At 38.3% G+C, this 19,122-nt stretch overlaps 1 protein-coding gene across 1 annotated transcript in view; it reads right to left on the bottom strand.

Annotated features, from left to right (window-relative positions):
• Positions 1-606: 606 nt before the first annotated feature.
• The window catches only part of STAMBPL1 (STAM binding protein-like 1), a 27,751-nt gene continuing 9,235 nt past the window's right edge, over positions 607-19,122 (bottom strand). The window contains exons 4-10 of the mRNA XM_006831125.1: positions 18,309-18,404; positions 15,410-15,767; positions 13,432-13,556; positions 12,506-12,643; positions 3,601-3,713; positions 1,636-1,735; positions 607-927 (exon numbers count right to left, since the gene is read on the bottom strand). Of these exons, the coding sequence (XP_006831188.1) occupies positions 871-927; positions 1,636-1,735; positions 3,601-3,713; positions 12,506-12,643; positions 13,432-13,556; positions 15,410-15,767; positions 18,309-18,404 (987 nt within the window). The 3' untranslated portion in view covers positions 607-870. The remainder of the gene's footprint in view (positions 928-1,635; positions 1,736-3,600; positions 3,714-12,505; positions 12,644-13,431; positions 13,557-15,409; positions 15,768-18,308; positions 18,405-19,122) is intronic.

Below are 19,122 nucleotides of genomic sequence, written 5' to 3'. Positions count from 1 at the left end.
ATTCATAATAAAAAGTTCCAAAAAAAAGACAATGTAATTTTTCCATGAACATTTTGAAGCTCCCTCACCGTTTTTTAATCACAAGTACTGTTTCAAAATAGTTTCTTTTATTTGTTCCTTTTGGCTGATAATTATCTGTTATTTCCTGCGCCATGTTTCTTCTCTTTGTTATCCTTCCTGATCTCACAGGAACAAGCTTTGCATTTTTATCTGATCCTTTTTCCTTCTCTCTCTTAAACTTTTAGTCCTCTTATTCAAATTAATGAGTCATCCACTAAGCCAAGCCTTCTGACCTCTTCTAAGAGGAGAAGATGCTGTTCTGGTATTTGATGCCATGATTCACTATAAACACATCTTGGAGGCTGGAACTAAATGAAACTGAAAACACAAGTGGTCTCTGCTGTTGGCAAAAACGGTCCTTTTCATGTGGGTAAACTGCTCACCTTCTTCTACTACAGGGAAATGTTGCAGAAATTGATGCAGTATTTAACAGATGAACTACTCAGAATTGCTTTGTTTGGAATTATATGAATGAAAAAAAATACAACAAAACAACTAAAGCTCTAAAAATCATATCAAAGACTTTTATAAATATGGGCCATCTTGTTGTTTGCAGTACAATTTATTATCAAGGCATAGTACTGGGGCACAGGAATAGGTATTTATTTAACAACTTTATGACCTCCCTTGAGACAGAGCAACTCAAAATGAAAACGTCAAAATGTGTAAGAGCAATAAATATTAAACTTTCTGATTTAAAATGTATAAATATAAAATCTCAGTCATTTCTGGAAACACCTTAAGAAAATCCAGCAACCACGTGTCCACAGGTAGGCATCTAGAACTGGTGGTGTTAATCTTCCAAGCATATCACCTGAGATCCAGCACAATTATTTTTATGTCTTTTATGAGCACATGTTTGCACATCTAGGAAAGAAAAAAATGCGGTTTTATTTTACACCACAATATTTAACTTCTGATTCTATTTAGGGAGGGAATATAAATTTCCTAATTTAAAAAATATTTCTCCAATTAGAACAATTAAATCAGGGTTGTTCATTTCAAAAATTATGTATTTACGTAAGCTGCAAAGTGATTCTCATTTTGAATGAATTTTAACTTCAAAATAATGTTTCTCTGATGTTATAAGTCACAGAACTGCCAAGGGAAATTGCTATTCTTTTTAAAAGATGTAGCTAAATCCTGTTTCTGTTGAGTTATCCTAAGGTAATCAAGAAATACGATCAGTGTTGACTGAATCATTGTGACTAAACATAGTTGGCTATAACATGCAGAAATAATTTATTAGGTATTTTATGTAACTTTCTTCAATGATTGCTTGCCTGCTTAGACTGAAGAAAGCATTACACATCACGCAGATACACAAATGGAAAGGCAACTTTATGTGTAATCATTTCTGCTACAGTAATACCTACATTTTCATATAAATAAAAGCACAGTAAGCTATCATAAATCGAGAAAGCATACAGATGGATTACTTTCCAGAGATAAATTCCTGATTAGGTAGCATAGTGTTCCATCCTGTGTTCTATTGCTACCATTTCTAGCCTTAAGAAAAAGAAAAGGATTTGAAAACTAAATATCTGCAGAAAACAACTAATGTTGTCTACTCACACTGAACAGCCTGGGGTCCTTGGTGTGTGGATGAAAGCCCTTCTTTTTACAAGCAGAAACCTCAAGCATGCCAGCATTGGTGAGCCTGAAGATGCCAGTGCTAAATCCAGGATAAAAGAGAGGCATCAACATTTAGCATCATTTAGGTTTTCTGGATGCTTGATTGGAATGGCAGAAACAAACATTGTCTTCAAATGGGTTGAAAACGACACCACAAAATCGTGATTCCACAGTGTTTATTTAACCTCGCTTGTGAAGACTCCTAGTGGCATAGGAGCCCTAGGGGCACAGTGGTTAAGAATTCAGTTTCCAGCCAAAACGTCAGTGGATCAAACCCACCAGCTGCTCCATAGAAGAAAGATGTGGAAGTCAATTTCTGTACAGATTACAACCTTGGAACGCCTCTGAGGCACTTCTACTCTGTTCTGTAGGATCACTATGACTGGCCTGTAACAGGTTTATTCATTTGCTTGTTTGGGGGTTTTGATGATGGTGATGACAGACCTCAGGAAGAATTCCAGGGTAAGATAATACTGTCTCCCAGCACCTGGAGAACGTGGGAGCGGCAGCAGTGCTGCTCTATGAGCCATAAGGCACAGGGAAGAAATCACAGGTGGCAGGTAGCGTAATGGTTACAAATCAGGTTGCTAACCTCACAGTCAGCAGTTCGAAACTACCAGCTGTTCTGCGAGAGAAAGATGAGGCTTTCTGCTCCCAAAAAGATTTACAGCCTCGGGAACCCTGTACAGGGTTGCTCTGAGTCGGAACCAACTCCACGGCACTTAACAACAACAAGATTTTGATACTGTTTATAATAACAGTAAAGGAGCTCTGGTAGCATAGCAATTACAAGTCAGGCTGCTAACCTCTAGGTTAGCAGTTCGAAACTACCAGTGGTTCCACTGGAGGAAGATGAAGCTTTCTGCTCCCATAAATATTTCATGGAAATCTTTGGTTTCATTGGTAACCCTATGCAGGGTTGCTATGAGTCGGAACCAACTCCATGGCACACAGCCACCACCACCACCACCACAACAACAAATGATGATTGAGTGCTTGCTATGGTACTAGGAAGTATGCTAAGCACTTTATATAGAGTAAGTAGTCTCTGTTGTTGTTGTTAAGTGCCATGGAGTCAGTTCTGACTCATAGCAACACTGAATAGGATTTCCGAGTTGCAGCTGATGGGTTCAAACCACCAACCTTGTAGGTTAGTAGTCCAGTGCTTATCCTATAATGGCACATCAGGACTCCATGAAGTCTCTAGTTGGTAATTAAAAAATTAAGCGCTCAACTACTAATGGAAATACTGGTGGTTCCAACCCACCAGGAAGCACCTTAGAAGAAAGGCCTGTTTGTAAAAAGTCACAGCTTTGAAAACCCTGTGGAGCATAGTCTACTCTGCAACACACAGGATTGGCATGAGTCAGAGTCAATTTGAGGGCAACTGGTTCCATCCACACAGGTATGGACAGGTATTAGGGATGTAGAAGCTGAGGCTCACAATGGTCAGCTATCCTCCTAAAGAATATGTCACTTATAAGCAGCGCTGTGAATTTCAATCTCAGTTGGATGCTTACGTGCATTGTGCTAAGTAAGAATTTATAAGAATCATTGTTTCACAAAACTAAAACGGTTTTGAAGGTAATTAATCTGAGGCTAGAAAATACTTTACAACAGGGAATAATCAATAGAATGAGCATCTCAAAAGGCAAATTGGAATGATTTCTCTCCTAAATTTTATCAGCGTCTAGGTTATGCTAACTGAAGAATGAGAAGCAGTGATTTTACCATTGAGTCCTAGGACTTTGTAAAAGAAGACTGCAGAGATGCTGGTACAGGGCTTCTGGCTGGCCCCAATCTCTTTTCCTACGGGCACTGTGTGTCTGTCCATCCAAGTGCCAATACCTGGCGTGTGGGCACGCTTGAACCTTCCCTTAGATTCCCCTCAAGAGTTATACTTACTCCTTATGCTTTGGCGAACAAACAATGGCAACAGCCTCTGGTAACATGAGTTGATAGGAACAGTGAGTGTGAAGATCAACACTGGATAAGAATGCAGTTTGGGTGGGATGTGTCTATGAAAAAAAAAAAGAGGACAATTTTATTAGGGTAACTGAGGCTTAGTCAAAGTCCAAGACCATTTTTAAGAGAGAGAAAAAAAATGTATTTACTTTTAAAAGTCTAATTTATTAAATAAGAAGCATTCAAAATATTTTGCTAACATAATCCATCCCTTCCAACATTCTGATGATTTGCTTCTTTGGAGTAACTATGACTTTAAGAAGAGGATCCTGGGAATTTTAAGATGAATGTAACTCTCTTGTTGGAAAAGAGGTGGAAATTCATTTGCCAGAGACTTCAAGTAGATTGTCATTTCATTATCCCAAGTGATCTATGAGTTTTGCAGAAGATCCTAAGGCTTAGGGAGTTTAAGTAACTTGCCCTCAGGCACACAGCTGATCACCAGCAGAGCTGTAATAGGAAACTGAGGAACAGAGATATGCATATGTAATACTATGGATATGAAAGGAAAGTTTCCACAAAATGTGTCACATGTTCTTGTGAACCATTTTGTGGATCGCTGTTCCTTCCAACTGGGAGACTAGAAATCTCCGAGTTGTTGAAGGTGTTTGGGACTCAACTTGCACAGCAACTAAATACCTAGATAAGAAAGAAGGTGAGATTCCAGGCTTGGGGCCATAAACAAGCTTGTGCTTATTAGATACAAATGAGAGGTTCAGATCTGAATATGAGAAATGCATGTATTCATAATGACTTAAAATTCATATTAGATCCTACTTAAGTTTGAAAAAGGAGTGACCATTTGGTCATGAAGCCAAAGTCCTGGAGATGCAATCTCTCGGCATGTATCCTGGCTCCATCACTCACTCACCAGCTGTATGACTTTGTGAAGTTACTTAACCTCCTTCTGCTGGTTTCATCACTTTTTTATGAGTCAAGATAGCAACTCTCTGAACAACAGAACAAAACACTCCCCCGTCCTGTGTCATCCTTACAACTGTTATGTTTGAGCCCATTGTTGCAGCCACTGGTTCAGTCCATCTCCTTGGGGTGTCTTGCTTTTTTTCACTGACTCTCTCCTTTGCCTAGCACCATGTCCATCTCCAGGGATGTGTCCCTCCTGAAAACATCTCCAAAGTACATGAGATGAGGTCTCGACATCCTCATTTCCAAGGAGGATTCTGGCTGAACTTCTTCCAAGATTTGTTTGTTCTCCAAGTCCATGGTATCTTCAATAGACTTGCTCAATACCACAATTTAAATGCTTCAGTTCTTTTCCTTATTCACTGCCAAGCTTTCACATGCCTATGAACTCACCATAGCTTGAGTCAGGCTCACCTTAGCCCTCAAAGTGACGTCTTTGCCTTTAACCTTTAAAGAGGTCTTGTGTAGCAGATTCGCCAAATGCAGTATGTGGTTTGAATTCTTGACTGTTGTTTCGATGGGTACTGACTGTAGAACCAAATAAAATGAAATTCTTCACAACTTGAATATTTTCTCTGTTTATCATGGTGTTGTCTGCTGGTCCAGTAGTGAGGATTTTTGTTTTCTGTACATTGAGTTGCAATTCATACTTCACCAGCAAGTGCCTTAAATCCTTTTCACTTCCAGCAAGCAAGACTGTATCAACTGTATGTTATGTTAACGAACCTTCCTCTACTTCTGATATAATCCAGGTTTTCAAATTACTTGCTCAGTATACAGATTAAATAAGTATGGTGAAAGAATACAATCATAACACATTCCTTTCCTGATTTTAAATCATGCAGTATCCCCTTGTTATTTTAAGACTGCCTCTTGCACTATGCACAGGTACCTCATGAGTACAATATCTGGAGTTCCCATTCTTTGCAATGTTATCTATAGTTTGTTATCCACATAGTTGAATGCCTTTGCGTAGTCAATAAAACACAAGTAAACATCTTTCTGGTATCCTTTGATTTCAGCCAAGATCCATCTGACATCAGCAATAATATACCTCATTCCAAGTTCTCTTCTGAATTCAGCTTGAATTTCTGGCAGCTCCCTATAGTACTGCTATGACCATTTTTAAGTTATCTATAAGGTCAGCAGTTCGAAACTACCAGCCGCTCCGCGGGAGAAAGATGAGGCTTTCTACTCCCGTAAAGATTTACACCCTTGGAAACCTTGTACAGGGTCGCTATGGGTCGGAACCGACTCGACGGCACTTCACAACAACAACATAGCAAAATTTTACTTACATGTGATATTAATGATACCATTCAATGATTTCTGCATTCTGTTGGGTCACCTGTCTTTGGAACAGATACAAATATGGATCTCTTCCAGTCAGTTGTCCAAGTAGCTATCTTCCAAATTTCTTGGCATAGACTACTGAGTGTTTCCAGTGTTGAATGAGTTAGTTGAAACATACCAATTTGTATTCCACCAATACCTTTCCTGGAACCATGTTTTAAGCTAATGCCTTCAGTGCAGCTTGGACTTCTTCCTTCAAGACAATTGATTCTTGATCATATGCTACCTCTTGAAATGACTGAATGTCAATCAATTCTTTTGGGTACAGTGACTCTGTATTCCTTCCATCTTCTTTTGATGCTTCCTATAGCGTTCAATATTTTGGCCATAGAATCCTTCAGTATTTATGTCCAGGCTTAAATTTTTTCTTCAGTTATTTCAGCTTGAGAAAGGCTGAGCAAGCTCTTTTGATTTTCTAATTCCAGGTCTTTGCACATTTCCTTATAACACTTTATCTTTTTGAGCTGCCCTTTGAAATTTTGGGGTCTGCTCTATTGCTTCATCATTTCTTTCATTTGCTTTAGCTATTCTATGTTCAGGAGTCCTGGTGTAGTGCTGTAGGATATGCATTTGACTGAAACGTCAGTTTGAACTGCTAGGTCTGAGGTTCAAACTCAACAGCTACTCCCCGGAAACCCTATACAGGGTCACTATGGGTCAGAACCAACTAGACAGCAGTTAACAACAGTAATTCTATGTTCAAGAGCAAGTTTCAGAGTCAAGCTTTGCATTTTCTTCTTTCTTGTCTTTTCAGTGATCTTTTGCTTAGTTCATGTGTGATGTTCTTGATGTCATTCCTTAATTCCTCTGGACTTCAGTCACTTGTGTTCAATGTGTCTGATCTGTTTTTTGAGATGGGCTCTAACTTGAGGTGGGATATACTCAAGGTTGAACCCCTGGTGTGGTGTTGTAGGATCACCACTGGACTGAGAACCACCAGCTGCTCTTCAGAAACCTTATCCAGGGTGGTTATGAGTCAGAACCAACTCAATGGCACTTAGCAACAACAACATACTCAAGGTTATATTTTGACTCTCATGGACTTGTTTTAATTTTCTTCAGCTTAAGCCTGAACTTGCATATGGGCACCTGATGGTCTTATCCTTCAGTCAGTGCCTGACCTTGTTTTGGCTGATGGTATTTTCCCCGTTGTCTGTTCCTACTGATGTACTCAAATTTGATTCCTGTGTATACCAACTGGTGATGTCCAAGTGTTTAGTCATTATAAGAAACAGGTATTTGCAATGAATTATTGGTTGATCTTGCAAAATTCTATCATGCCATATTTTCCAACTCCCAATTCCTTCTTTTTGTTTCCAACTTTTGCATCCAATCACCAGTAATTATCAATGCATCTTGATTGCATGTTTGATCAGTTTCAGATTGAAGAAGTTGGTAGAATTCTTCAGTTTCTTCAACATTGGCTTTGGTGGTTGGTGACTAAATTTGAATAGTTGTATTAACTGGTTTTCCTTGTTAGGAGCACAGATATTATACTATCACAGATAGCATTGTATTTCAAGATACATCTTGAAATGTTCTTTTTAAATTTGCCATTCTATTCCTCTTGAATTTATCATTCCAGGTATAGTAAACCATTGTTGTTGCAGTTAAGTGCCGTCGAGTCAGTTCAGACTCATATTGACCTTGCATAGGGTTTCCAGGGAGCAGCTAGTGAGTATGAACTTCAGATCTTGTGGTTCAAACTGACCTTTCAGTTCCAATGTTTTATGCCACAGCACCATACCAGGACTCCTAATAAACAATAGGATTGTCCGATTCAGAACAGCTAATACCAGTCCATTTCAGCTCTCTAACGTCTAGGATATCAATCTTTATGCATTCATTCTTGCTGACTTCCAATTTACCTAGATTCATACTCTGTACATTTCATGTCACGATTAACAATGGATATTTGCGGTTGTTTTTTTAAATTTTATTTTGAATTGTGCCCCATTCGCACATGAAGGGCCCAAAAGCTTTGCTCCATCATATCATTAAGATCAACTACACTTTGAGGAGGCAGCTCTTCCTTAGTTGTATTTTGAGTGTCTTTAAACTCAAGGGACTCATCCTTAGGCACTATAGCAAATAATGTTTTGCTGCTATTCAAAAGGTTTTCAGTGGCTAATCCTTCAGAACTGGAGTGCCTATTCCTTCTTCCTATTCTGCTCTTACTCTGGAAATTCCAATGAAGCTTGTTCATCATGGGTGATCCTGCTGGTATTTAAAAAACCAGCGGCACACTAGCCACACAGTAGGACAAACTGACAATGAATTACTAGTAATGATCATTTTCTTCATAGGACAATTATAAAGATTTAATGGGTTAACCCATGCAAAGGTCTTAAAATAGTGCTTAGAACTTTATAGAAAGGAGTCAAAATTGCTAGTTGTTTTATAATTGCTTCATTGCCATTAGTATTATTTTAACGTTGTCATTATTCACTAAGGGGCATAGGTCCATGCTGCTGCTGTTGCCATGGAGTCAGCTGTGACTCATGATGACCTTATGTAGAATAGAACGAAATGCTGCCCAGTCCTGGTGCCCTGTCCATGCTTCTTAGTATATCTGAGTTCATTGTTGTGGCTATTGTGTCAGTCCATGACACTAAGGGCTTCTGGCAGAGATAATGAAATGCTTTTGCATACAACTGTGGTCTGTTGAAAAAATGCAAGATCTTTAAAATTCTCGTATACTTTTTATTATGGGACAAAGGTAAAGTTAGCTGATTTCTACCTCCAGAAAGATACACATTCCACAAGGAAAAATAACTCTTGGTCTATATAAAGACTTTAGGTCAATTGAGGAATACAAATTATCCTAATTTTTAAAATATAGACTCAGTGAGGGTTTGAGTTGGAATGCCTGACTGCATATACCATCTGGCTCATTGAACATCACTATAGAAATAGAAGCTTCCATGTCTTGGTAAGACATTAAATGTATCATTGGGGTTTAAAAAATGAAGTTAAAGAGCCAAATAAAAAATTGAAAAGGACAGCTCAAGAAGACAAAAACAACAACAACAAACAAACAAAATGTATTTCACTATTGGTATATAGTCAATGGACTAAATTATCAAGTCACTTGAAATAATTGTTTTCTCGTGTGCTATATGTCACAATTTTGCCATAGGTTAAGTTCATTTCATTTTATTCCATTTATGTTTAAAACCTTAAATTCCCTAATAAGTTAAGAAATCAGAAAATGTAATTTGTGATTTAACTGTAGAACATTGTTTTCTTTCAAATATTAATTTACTTCTCAAAAAAGTGTCACCGGGGCTCTGGTGTTGTTGTTGTTAAGTTCTGTTGAGTCAGTTCCAACTCATAGTAAACTTGTTTAGGATTTCTGAGGAGCAGCTAGTAGGTTTGAACTTCTGAACTTGTGGTTAGCAGTCATGGGCTTATCCTACAGCACCACGGCAAGACTCCTATAGTTCTGTGGCTAAAACTAGCAACCTGACCACATAAATAAACAAGTCACACTCACTCTAGATTGAATGCAAATCACATGACATCCTGAGTCCTTCATTTCTGCTAGGGGCAGTTGTTTCTAGTCTCAGAGGAGAGGCTAGCTCTCCATGGAAACTGGTGCTCCCATGCCCTCATGCTAAAGAAATAATGAGAGGATGATGATGGCAGTCTTTGTAAATGAATAAGGAGCCAGGCACTCTCCATGAATGACTTCATCTCAATCTCACCAAAAACTGTTATTTTTGCCTCAAGTTTATAGTTGAGGGAACTGAGCTAAGCAGAAAATGAAGTAACTTGCTTAAAGTTATATAGCTAGATAAGTAGAAAAGACTAGATTTAAAAGAAAAGGTCATTAAAAGTCCAGGAAAGTAAGAAAAGACCAAAATGGAAGTTAGAAGAGATTCTGAAATTTGCTCTTGAATGTAAAGAAGCTAAAGTGACTGGAAGAAATTATAAAGCAAAAACTGAATAGAAAATTTCAAAGGGCAGTTTGAGAAGACAAAGTAAGCTATTATAATGAAATGTGCAATGACCTGGATTTAGAAAACTAAAATGGAAAAACATGCTCAGCAATTCTCAAACTGAAAGAAATGAAGAAAAAAATTCAAGCCTTGACTTGAAATACTGAAGGACTCTATAGGCAAACTATTGAATGATAGAGAAAGCATCAAAAGAAGATAGAAGGAATATACAGTCACTATACCAAAATGAACGTATCAATGGTCAACCATTTTAAGAGGCAGCATATGATCAAGAAGAGACAATAATGAAGGAAGAAGTAGAAGCTGCTCTGAAGAAGAGGCATTGGTGAAAAATGAGGATCCAGGAATTGATGGAATACCTTTTAACTGTTTCAATAAACTGATGCAGCATTAAGGGCATTCACTAGTCTATGCCAAGAAATTTGGAAGCCAGTTTTCTTATCAACTGATTGGAAGAGATCCATATTTGTGCCCATTCCAAAGAAAGGTGATCCAATGGAATGTGGAAGTCAATGAATAATATCATTAATATCACATGCAAGTAAGGAGTCCTAGTGTGACACTGTAGGATAAATATTGGACTAGTGACTACTCTGTGGAGTTCTGGTGTGGTTAATGTGCTGGGGGTTAATGTGCTGGACTGCAAAGTCTGTTTGAACCACAAGGTCAGTGGTTTAAGCTCACCAGCTGCTCCTTGGAAACCCTATACAGCGTTGCTATGGGCCGGAACTGACTCAAAGGCACTTAACAACACTAACTACTCTATTTTTTTTTTTTATATGATAGAAAAAGTACACATCTCTAAATTCATACTTGATAGGTTCAGATGTCACCTAATATTGACTGAACATTTTAATATTAGGACACTAGTACCTTACTGACTATGCAAAGGCATTCAACTATAAAGATCACAACAAATTATTAATAATAATGCAAAGAATGGGAATTTCAGAATAGTTAATTATGAGGAACCTGTACAAAGACCAAGATGCAGTCATTGGAACAGAACAAAGGGATACTGCATGATTTTAAATGAGGAAGGGTGTGAGTCAGGGCTGAATACTTTCACCATTTACTCAATCTGTATGCTGAGCATATAATCCAAACTGGATTATATGAAGAAGAACCTGACATCAGGATTGGCGGAAGACTCATCAACGACCTTTGATATGCAGATGACACAACTTTGACTGTGAGAAGCAAAGATAACTAGAAGCACTTACCGATGAAGATCAAAGAAAAGACTACAGCCTTTAGTATGGATTGCACTTCAATGTAAAGAACACTAAAAATCTCACAACTGGATCCAATAAATAACATCATGATAAATGGAGAAAATATTGAAGTTGTCAAAGATTTCACTTTACTTGGATCCACAATCAACACTCAAAGGACACAAGAAATCGAAGGTTGTATTGCATTAAGCAAATCTATTGCCAAAGACCTCTTTGTGCTAAAGAGTACAGATAATACTTTGAAGGCTAAGGCGTGCCTTACCCAAGTCATGACATTTCAATAGTCTCACCCAAGGTTGGCAGTTCAAACCCACCAGCTGCTCCTCAGAAACCCTATACAGGGTTTCTGTGAGTTGAAACTGACTAGATGGCACTTGCATGAACACCAACATACGCATGTGAAAGTCGGGCAGTGAATAAACAAGACAGGAAAAGCTTTGTGGCATTTGAGTTATGTTGGTAAAGAATATAGAAAGCAACACGGACTGACAGAAGAACAAACAAATCTGTCTTGGAAGAAGAACAGCCAGAGTGTTGCTTAGAATTCTAGTAAGGATGGTTAAGACCTTCTCTGGTACTTTGGACATGTTGCCAAGAAGGGCCAGTTCCTGGAGAAGGACATTATGCTTGGTAAAGTGGAGAGTCAGTGGAAAAGAGGAAGATCCTCAATGAGATGGACTGACACAGTGCAGTAGCAACGGGCTCAAATATAAAATTAGTGAAGCTGACTGAGGTCCAGACAATGGTTTTAGTCTGGTGTGCAAATGGCCCCTATGAGTCGGAGTGGACTAGATAGCACCTAAGAACAACAACAACACATACCTTGGCCTCTACAGGAGGCAGATGGAGTCCATAGGTCCTCCTTATTTGATAAATCCAACCACCTATTTAAAAAATGTTTTTTCAGGAATTTTCTTAAAAGAATCTAATTTAGACCCATAGTAAAGGGTAAGAGAACATTGTTGTTGTTAAGTGCCATTGAGTCAGTTCCAACTCATAGCAACCCTATATATAAGCTTTCCAAGGAGCAATTGATGGGTTTAAACTGCCACTGTCTAATCAAATTGGTTAAAATAGCAGGACTATGTAAAATATTCAAAACTAGCAACTTAACTTCCAAATGTTTCTTTCTCCCTCTCTGTTTTTTCAGATGATAGAAAAAGCACCTCTCTATAAAATTTGTATTTGACAGGCTTAGATATCACCTAATATTGACCAAAATGTTTCATTATGATGATATTAATTACACTTAAGCATGATAAAAATCAGCAACAATTTAAATTAAGCTAAATTTCCTTATGAGGGAAAACAACACATCATACCTCAACATTAATTATTTAAATAGTCTGAAAATGAAAAGGCCAAACATACATGAATCCATCCCAAAGTCAGGAGATCGTGTTGATCTTGAACATTGAATAGTTCTTCTACGTTCTCTACGTCACAATAATCAGGTCCTGCAGACTGCTTTGGTACTATTACGTGGGTGATAGTAAATTCATTATGTGTCTAAAAGAATAACAAATGTATTATTAAAAAGAAAAAAACCTCAACAGGAAATGCTCAGGTCAGTTTTGCTATGAGAGTATAATATGTCCCCTCCAATTGCTCATCATGTCCCTTTCTCCATTACAGTTCAAAAGTAGTGTTCCAAACATGAATATGGATTCTTTGAGAATCTGTTGTGTGGAACTTAAAATACATTTTCTCACAAGAAACATATCATAAACAGGAATTAGCATTCTAGACTGGTCCTTGAAAATATATTAATCAATAAGGTCTTGAGATGGAAAACTCAGAACAAAACATCCTTAGGCTTATTTGGAGGTGGAGATACTAGTTAATCAACATTTCTAAGGATTGTGTAAACTGATGATCTAGCTTTTGTTTTGCTAATTATATTTAATTTCATATCAAGACTTAAGACTTTCTTTCCTTCTAATATGGACTGGTCTCATTAGAATGTCCCATAATTGCAGTGGAAATACTATTTCAGAAATCTACATGGATTTTTAAATTTGAAGACCCATAATATATCATGACTCTAATAAAAAGTAATGTGCAGGCTTTGATTAATCACTTAAAGCAAACTTTTATATTATCTGTGAAATTATATAGTCTATTTTCCAGATAGATACTCCCATTAATAATGACAGCAGTTTTATGAGATTCATCTATGCAAAGTCAGTATCATAAGATTTACAATTCTTAACATGCTTCTATTCTGCTATCCTTATAATAACGCCCGTATTATTAAAAGTATCCCGTCCGCAGAAAGGGTGAAACAAAGGCCATACCAGTTTTCCACATAGGATTCCACAGGTCTCTATCCCTCTTACTGTATTAGACTCTGCCAGCAGCAGAAATTTGTGGCAAAGATCTCTGGGTAAGACTGCGCATCTTAGTCCTTCTACCACTAAATCTAAGAAACAGAAAATGTACGAGCAGCTAAAGCACACATTTTATATCCCATCCGCCAAAACTTATTTATAGTAATTGCTGTTAAAATATATTTCAAAGATAACATCACTGTGTGCCTCACTTTCCACATTTTATTTGAAAGGTTTCACGGTAAACATTGACTAGAAGGAGGATAAAATTACATTTTGCATACACTTTATTAGAAAGGTGGGAAGATGTAAGCATGTTTACATTTCTGCAGTCCAAATCAACTATATGTGTGTGTATGTGTTTTCTTTTGGCAAATATATTGCTAAATGCATAGGTTGCATGTTGTTGTTGTTGTGAAGTGCTACTGAATCGGTTCTAACCCATAGCAACCCTGTATAAGGTTTCTGAGGAGCAGCTGGTGAGCTTGAACCTTGCAGTTCAAATGGCTTTGCAGTCTGGCGCATTAACCCACAGTGCCGGATGTACTTACCCCATGTTATATAAGACATAATCTTTTTGTATTTACCATATGTCACTCATGTTTTTATGGAAGCTGGTGATCGGTAGGTATAATCACAAAGTTTTCACAAATAAACAACTATAGAGTAACTTGTAAAATGCTCACCTATTATAACTTTTTAAAAAAATAAAGTGGGAATACTAGCTCCACCTGACAGTGTCTGCTGGGAAGAATTCTTCCTTTGCTTTTGGAAACTTCCCAGGACTGATCTAGCTCTACCAAGCAGCACTAATTGTTGACAGAAAAATGTAATCCATTAGGAAATTAACTACGTGTGTGGATGGGAACCTTCTGGGCCAGAGATAATGCTAAACAGGCTGTGCACAGGAGTCCTGTAGGATAAGCCCTGGATGGCTAATTGCAAGGTTGGCAGTTCAAACCCACCAGCTGCTCCTCGGAAACCCTATCCAGGGTCACTATGAATTGGAACCCACTCAACGGCACTTAACAACAACAACATGTTGTGTATGAGCATTTCATAACTGAGCAAAGATCTGGACCAATGATTTTCTCAGCATCTCCTTTCCTTTCCAGTCATGTACCCTTGGTTAAAATACATGGATAAAAAAGTGCTTGGGTTTCCTCTTTTTTCAAAACTCTGTGCAATGATAAAATACAGTCCTGCTATTATAGGGTCTCAGCTCTACCATCAGGGACAAATCAGGCTTTTGAAGTTTAATGTTACATATATAGACAGTCCCTGGGATATGAACATCCTAGTTACAAACAATCTGTAGTTACAAGCCAACTCCTATCAAGCCTCGATATTCAAATTTTGAGGTACAAGCTATGGTTTGTAATAACAAATGGGAAGTACTTTGGGACACGCACCAAAACATTATGACTATGTCATGTTAAAAATATATCTGGAAGAGCATCCAAATTTTTTTATATACATAGAAAAGTACACTATGTACCATATAATAAGACAAACTTTTGACTAATGGACATTAGATATGAAACATATCTAAATGTTCTGATTTATGTTCAAGTTTGACCTAAAGATAGATTTAGGACTGAACTACTTCATAATCCAGGGATTATCTGTAGTAAAAGCCGAAATCCTGGGAGGTGCAAATGGTTAACACGTTTAGCGTCAAAAAGTTGAAGGTTTGATCCCACCCAGAGGTGCCTTGGAAGAAAAGTGTGGCAACCTACTCCCAAAAAATCAGCACAACAGCTCTACTTTGAACACATCGGGTCGCCATAAGTCATGATTAACTCAAGGACAACTGGTTACAGATTAAAGTAAAGCCAAACAGTACTGACACAAAGAAATGAGAAGAACCCTCCCAGCTGTACAGAAATGCGGCGCATTAGAAGAGCCTCCGTGCACTCACGGTAGTAGAGCACGCCACACTTACTCTGCGTAGCACTCACAGTGGCAGCTGGCTTTAAGGCCCTGTTCACAGGAGGCGAGTGACTAGCGGAACTGGGTGCATCACTTTTATTAGGTTGCTCCACAAATACGTTCAGCAAAGAGTTGTTCTGATGAGTGGAAAAGCAGGACAAAGCACTTCCATCAATCTGCTGAGACAGCTCAGGCGTTTCGGCACTGTGCATCTGACCTCGGGCTAATTCTTGCTTCTTGAGTTGATCTTCAAAAAACAGAAACTGCTCGGATTCTAGCTGCTGCTGGCGCATCTGAGCAATCCGCTTCCTCTCCGCCTCTATCAGTTTCTGATGCTCCAACTTTTTAAGAATTTCTGCTTTATATTTGTTCTGAAAAAAGGTGGTTGCCAGAATAATAGATTAGTTTCTAAAGAAAAAGCATCAAGCTGGAATTAGACACGCTCTCACCTCCTAGCAGAGAGACATAGCTAGATATTATGACAAGTCCTCAGGGATACTCATGAAACACTGAGGAAAATAGACATCATCATCCAAAAGCCCCTTGATCTGATTCAGACAGCAGTTCCAGGTCCACTCATAGGTTACCAGAGATAAACTATGACAATCAAGTTCCCTCCATTCCACTACACTTCTAACTCCTGGAAACTCAATGGCAGTGTTGTCTGCTCAGCCTAACTGTCTAGACCATCTGGAACCAAATATCTCAGAAATAATTGTATCACCCTAGACTATACATGCCAATTGAATGGTAGAGTGACTACTAAACATATGTGGTTTTAAATTAAATTTTAAATGAATTAAAACTATATAAAATATTTCATAAGTTATCCTGCTATTGTTGCTGTAAAGTGACGTCACATTGGTTCCAACTCATAGTGACTCTGTATAGGGTTTCAGAGGCTGTATATATTTGCAGGAACAGAAAGCCTCAAATTTCTTCCTTGGAGTGGCTGGTGGACTCGAACTGCTGACCTTGTGGTTCTGCTGTCCAATGCTTATCCTACAGAGCCACCACACTCCCCTTAGTCATACTAGTCACATTTTAAACACTCAATAGCTACATCAGACAGAGGCTACCACATTGGACAGTGTCATAGAAATGGCTTATCACAGAAAGTGTGATTGGGCATTGCTACCCTCGAGCCTCTAGTGCTCATATTGCTGGAGCTTTAAGGAGTGGAGGAGATGCCTGCATAGAATCACTAACAATCAGCTTTCAAAATGTGGCTCTGTCAGAATCAACAGAGATTTTCGTTAAAGACGCAGGTTCCCAAGCTCCCCAGTCCTAACAAAATATCCAGGGATTAGACCAAAGAATATAATATTTTAAATAAGCTCTTCCAATGACTTTGATGGAAATTAAATTTTGAGAGGTGCTGTAAGATGGGAATGGAGTGGGTAAGGCTGTTGACAATACCACTTCCATACATGAGTTACCCTGGAAATCTTTTTAGTTAAAATGAAGATGCTGATGAAGCAGGTTTGGGGTGGGGCCTGAGTTTCTGTATTTTGAACAAGCTCCCAGATGCCCATGTTGCTGGTAGCCAGGGTTCCCAGGCATCTCTGTTCATCTGTGCGAGGCTCAATGCTGCATTATTCCCCACAAGAGATTTCTATATGCTATACACTCAGAATAAACATGGTGGACTCTGAAGTAATTGGCGTCACCAGAGGCAGCCTGGCCATGCACAGAACATGGACTAGGTAACAAGGTTGTTCCTGCCAGGTGACTGTGGAAGGTATGATTATTCACATTGCTGAACATGGAAGAAACACCTGGACATGGGCTTTGTCCTTCATTCCTGTTGCTTTGCCTTTGCCTCCAAGATCATTTTATTCTAAACCTACTTGTCAATATCCACACTTGAGGGAAACTTCTGGTTTCAACATTCCCTCTGCCATTTGGTTAACTACCTCACTCAGCCCAGTCTTTTGATCATGCCCATAGGAAGTCTTGGTGTGGCACTGTGGGTTAATGCGCCAGACTGCAAAGCCGTTTGAACTGTAAGGTCGGTGGTTCAAGCTCACCAGCTGCTCTGTGATCATCTTCAAAGTTAATGAATTGATCTGAAATGACAGTCATTGAAGGTAACAACATCCAAAGCAAATAACCAAATAACAAACCTAAATAACTACATGAACCCTTTCTAATACTACTATAAAAATTAAGGATGAATGTTTTGAATTTGTTGTTGTTGTTGTTAAGTGCCGCTGAGTCAGTTCCAACTCATAGAGATCCTGTATAGGTTTCTGAGGAGCAGCTGGTGGGTGGGTTTGAACTATCGACCTTGTGGTTCGCCGTCCTGTGCTGATCCTACAGTGCCACCCCAGGAGTACCCCATAAACTGAAAGGCCAGTTTCTTGTTCCGTGCCTTTCTGTTTTGTAGAAATTATTATCATGTTCGCTCTTTACCAACAATCCAGAAGTCATCATTTCTTGGTAACAAAATTACATTTTTCCAATATGATCAGCTATTCATCCATCCCAATGTAACACTGACTAAATTTACAATGTGTTCACATTTCCCAGGCCTACATAATTAATACATCAGAAACCATAAACTGCTCTCCCTACCTCCTACTGTCTCTGTTCATCTGGCAAAAGGGTAGCCATCTGGCTCTATGTTACATTGGCGAAAGTTAGGCAAAAAGCTCAATTTCAATCACTGTAGGAAATCTATTTTCTAATTTTTCACTTTATGAGCTATTGTGGAGAAATAATAAGACCACATCTTTGGTGCAAGTGCTTAACCTAGACATTATGAATTTTTTATTGGTTTTACATCACTGCATCTTTAATTTTTAATTTAAATGCATATGACATTTGGAAAGCTCATCATGGGAAAATTAAACTAAAAAAATATTTGCACAGAAAACAGTCATGAAATAAAGGTACCAATTGAAACTTACTTTGCTTTGCAAATATTCTTGGAATTCTAGGTTATATTTCTTTAAAAGGTCCTTTTTCAATTCATCTGTCCTTGGGAATGCAATCTCCTTCAGTTTCTTTTAAAAATATATACACATATTGATTAGTGGGGATTTTCAGTATACTCTTTCAGATCATCAACTGAGAAAGAAAAGCAGCTGGTAGGTGTATTAGAAATCAAGTCACACGAGGAACCAAAGGTAATGGTAGAACAACAAACCTCTCCTTTCTAGGACTCCAAAATATGATTTTCTGACAAGGAAGGGGGAAAAAATCCTTCTGGTAAACTATCATTGGCTCCACTAGTTGGATAAGCATTTTATTTAGCCAGGTTCCCCATTTTGAGATAGTGGGTTTGTAAGTACACCTTCTACTGTATGTAAATCAATATAGCAATAGAGGCAGATTATAAAAATCAGTTGGAGTACTTTATAGAAATACAGTTCCCCAGGAAACCTGATGTTCAACTATTCCTTCCCACCACCTGGTTTTTTTTTTAGAGATGAGGAAAAAAGGGCCTAAAGAGACCAAAAGACTTGTCTAGTGTCATACTAGACATCTAGGGTATCCGTCAGAACTAGAACTCAGGTCTCCTAAACTCTAACCAGGGCTCTTCCACTAAAATTTCTGTTCTCTTCATCCATTCTCATTCATTCATTCATTCTACCCACTAATCCAACAAACATACAATAATATATATATATATATAAAGGAGCTCTGGTAGCGTAGTGGTTACGAATCGGGCTGCGAACCTTAAGGTCAGCGGTTCGAAACTACCAGCCGCTCCGCGGGAGA

The sequence above is a fragment of the Chrysochloris asiatica genome, unplaced genomic scaffold (genome assembly GCF_000296735.1).
Source record: "Chrysochloris asiatica unplaced genomic scaffold, ChrAsi1.0 scaffold00003, whole genome shotgun sequence".
NCBI lineage: Eukaryota > Metazoa > Chordata > Mammalia > Afrosoricida > Chrysochloridae > Chrysochloris > Chrysochloris asiatica.
Note: the sequence above shows the minus strand (reverse complement) of the source record. Positions and strands in the feature narration are given on the sequence as shown.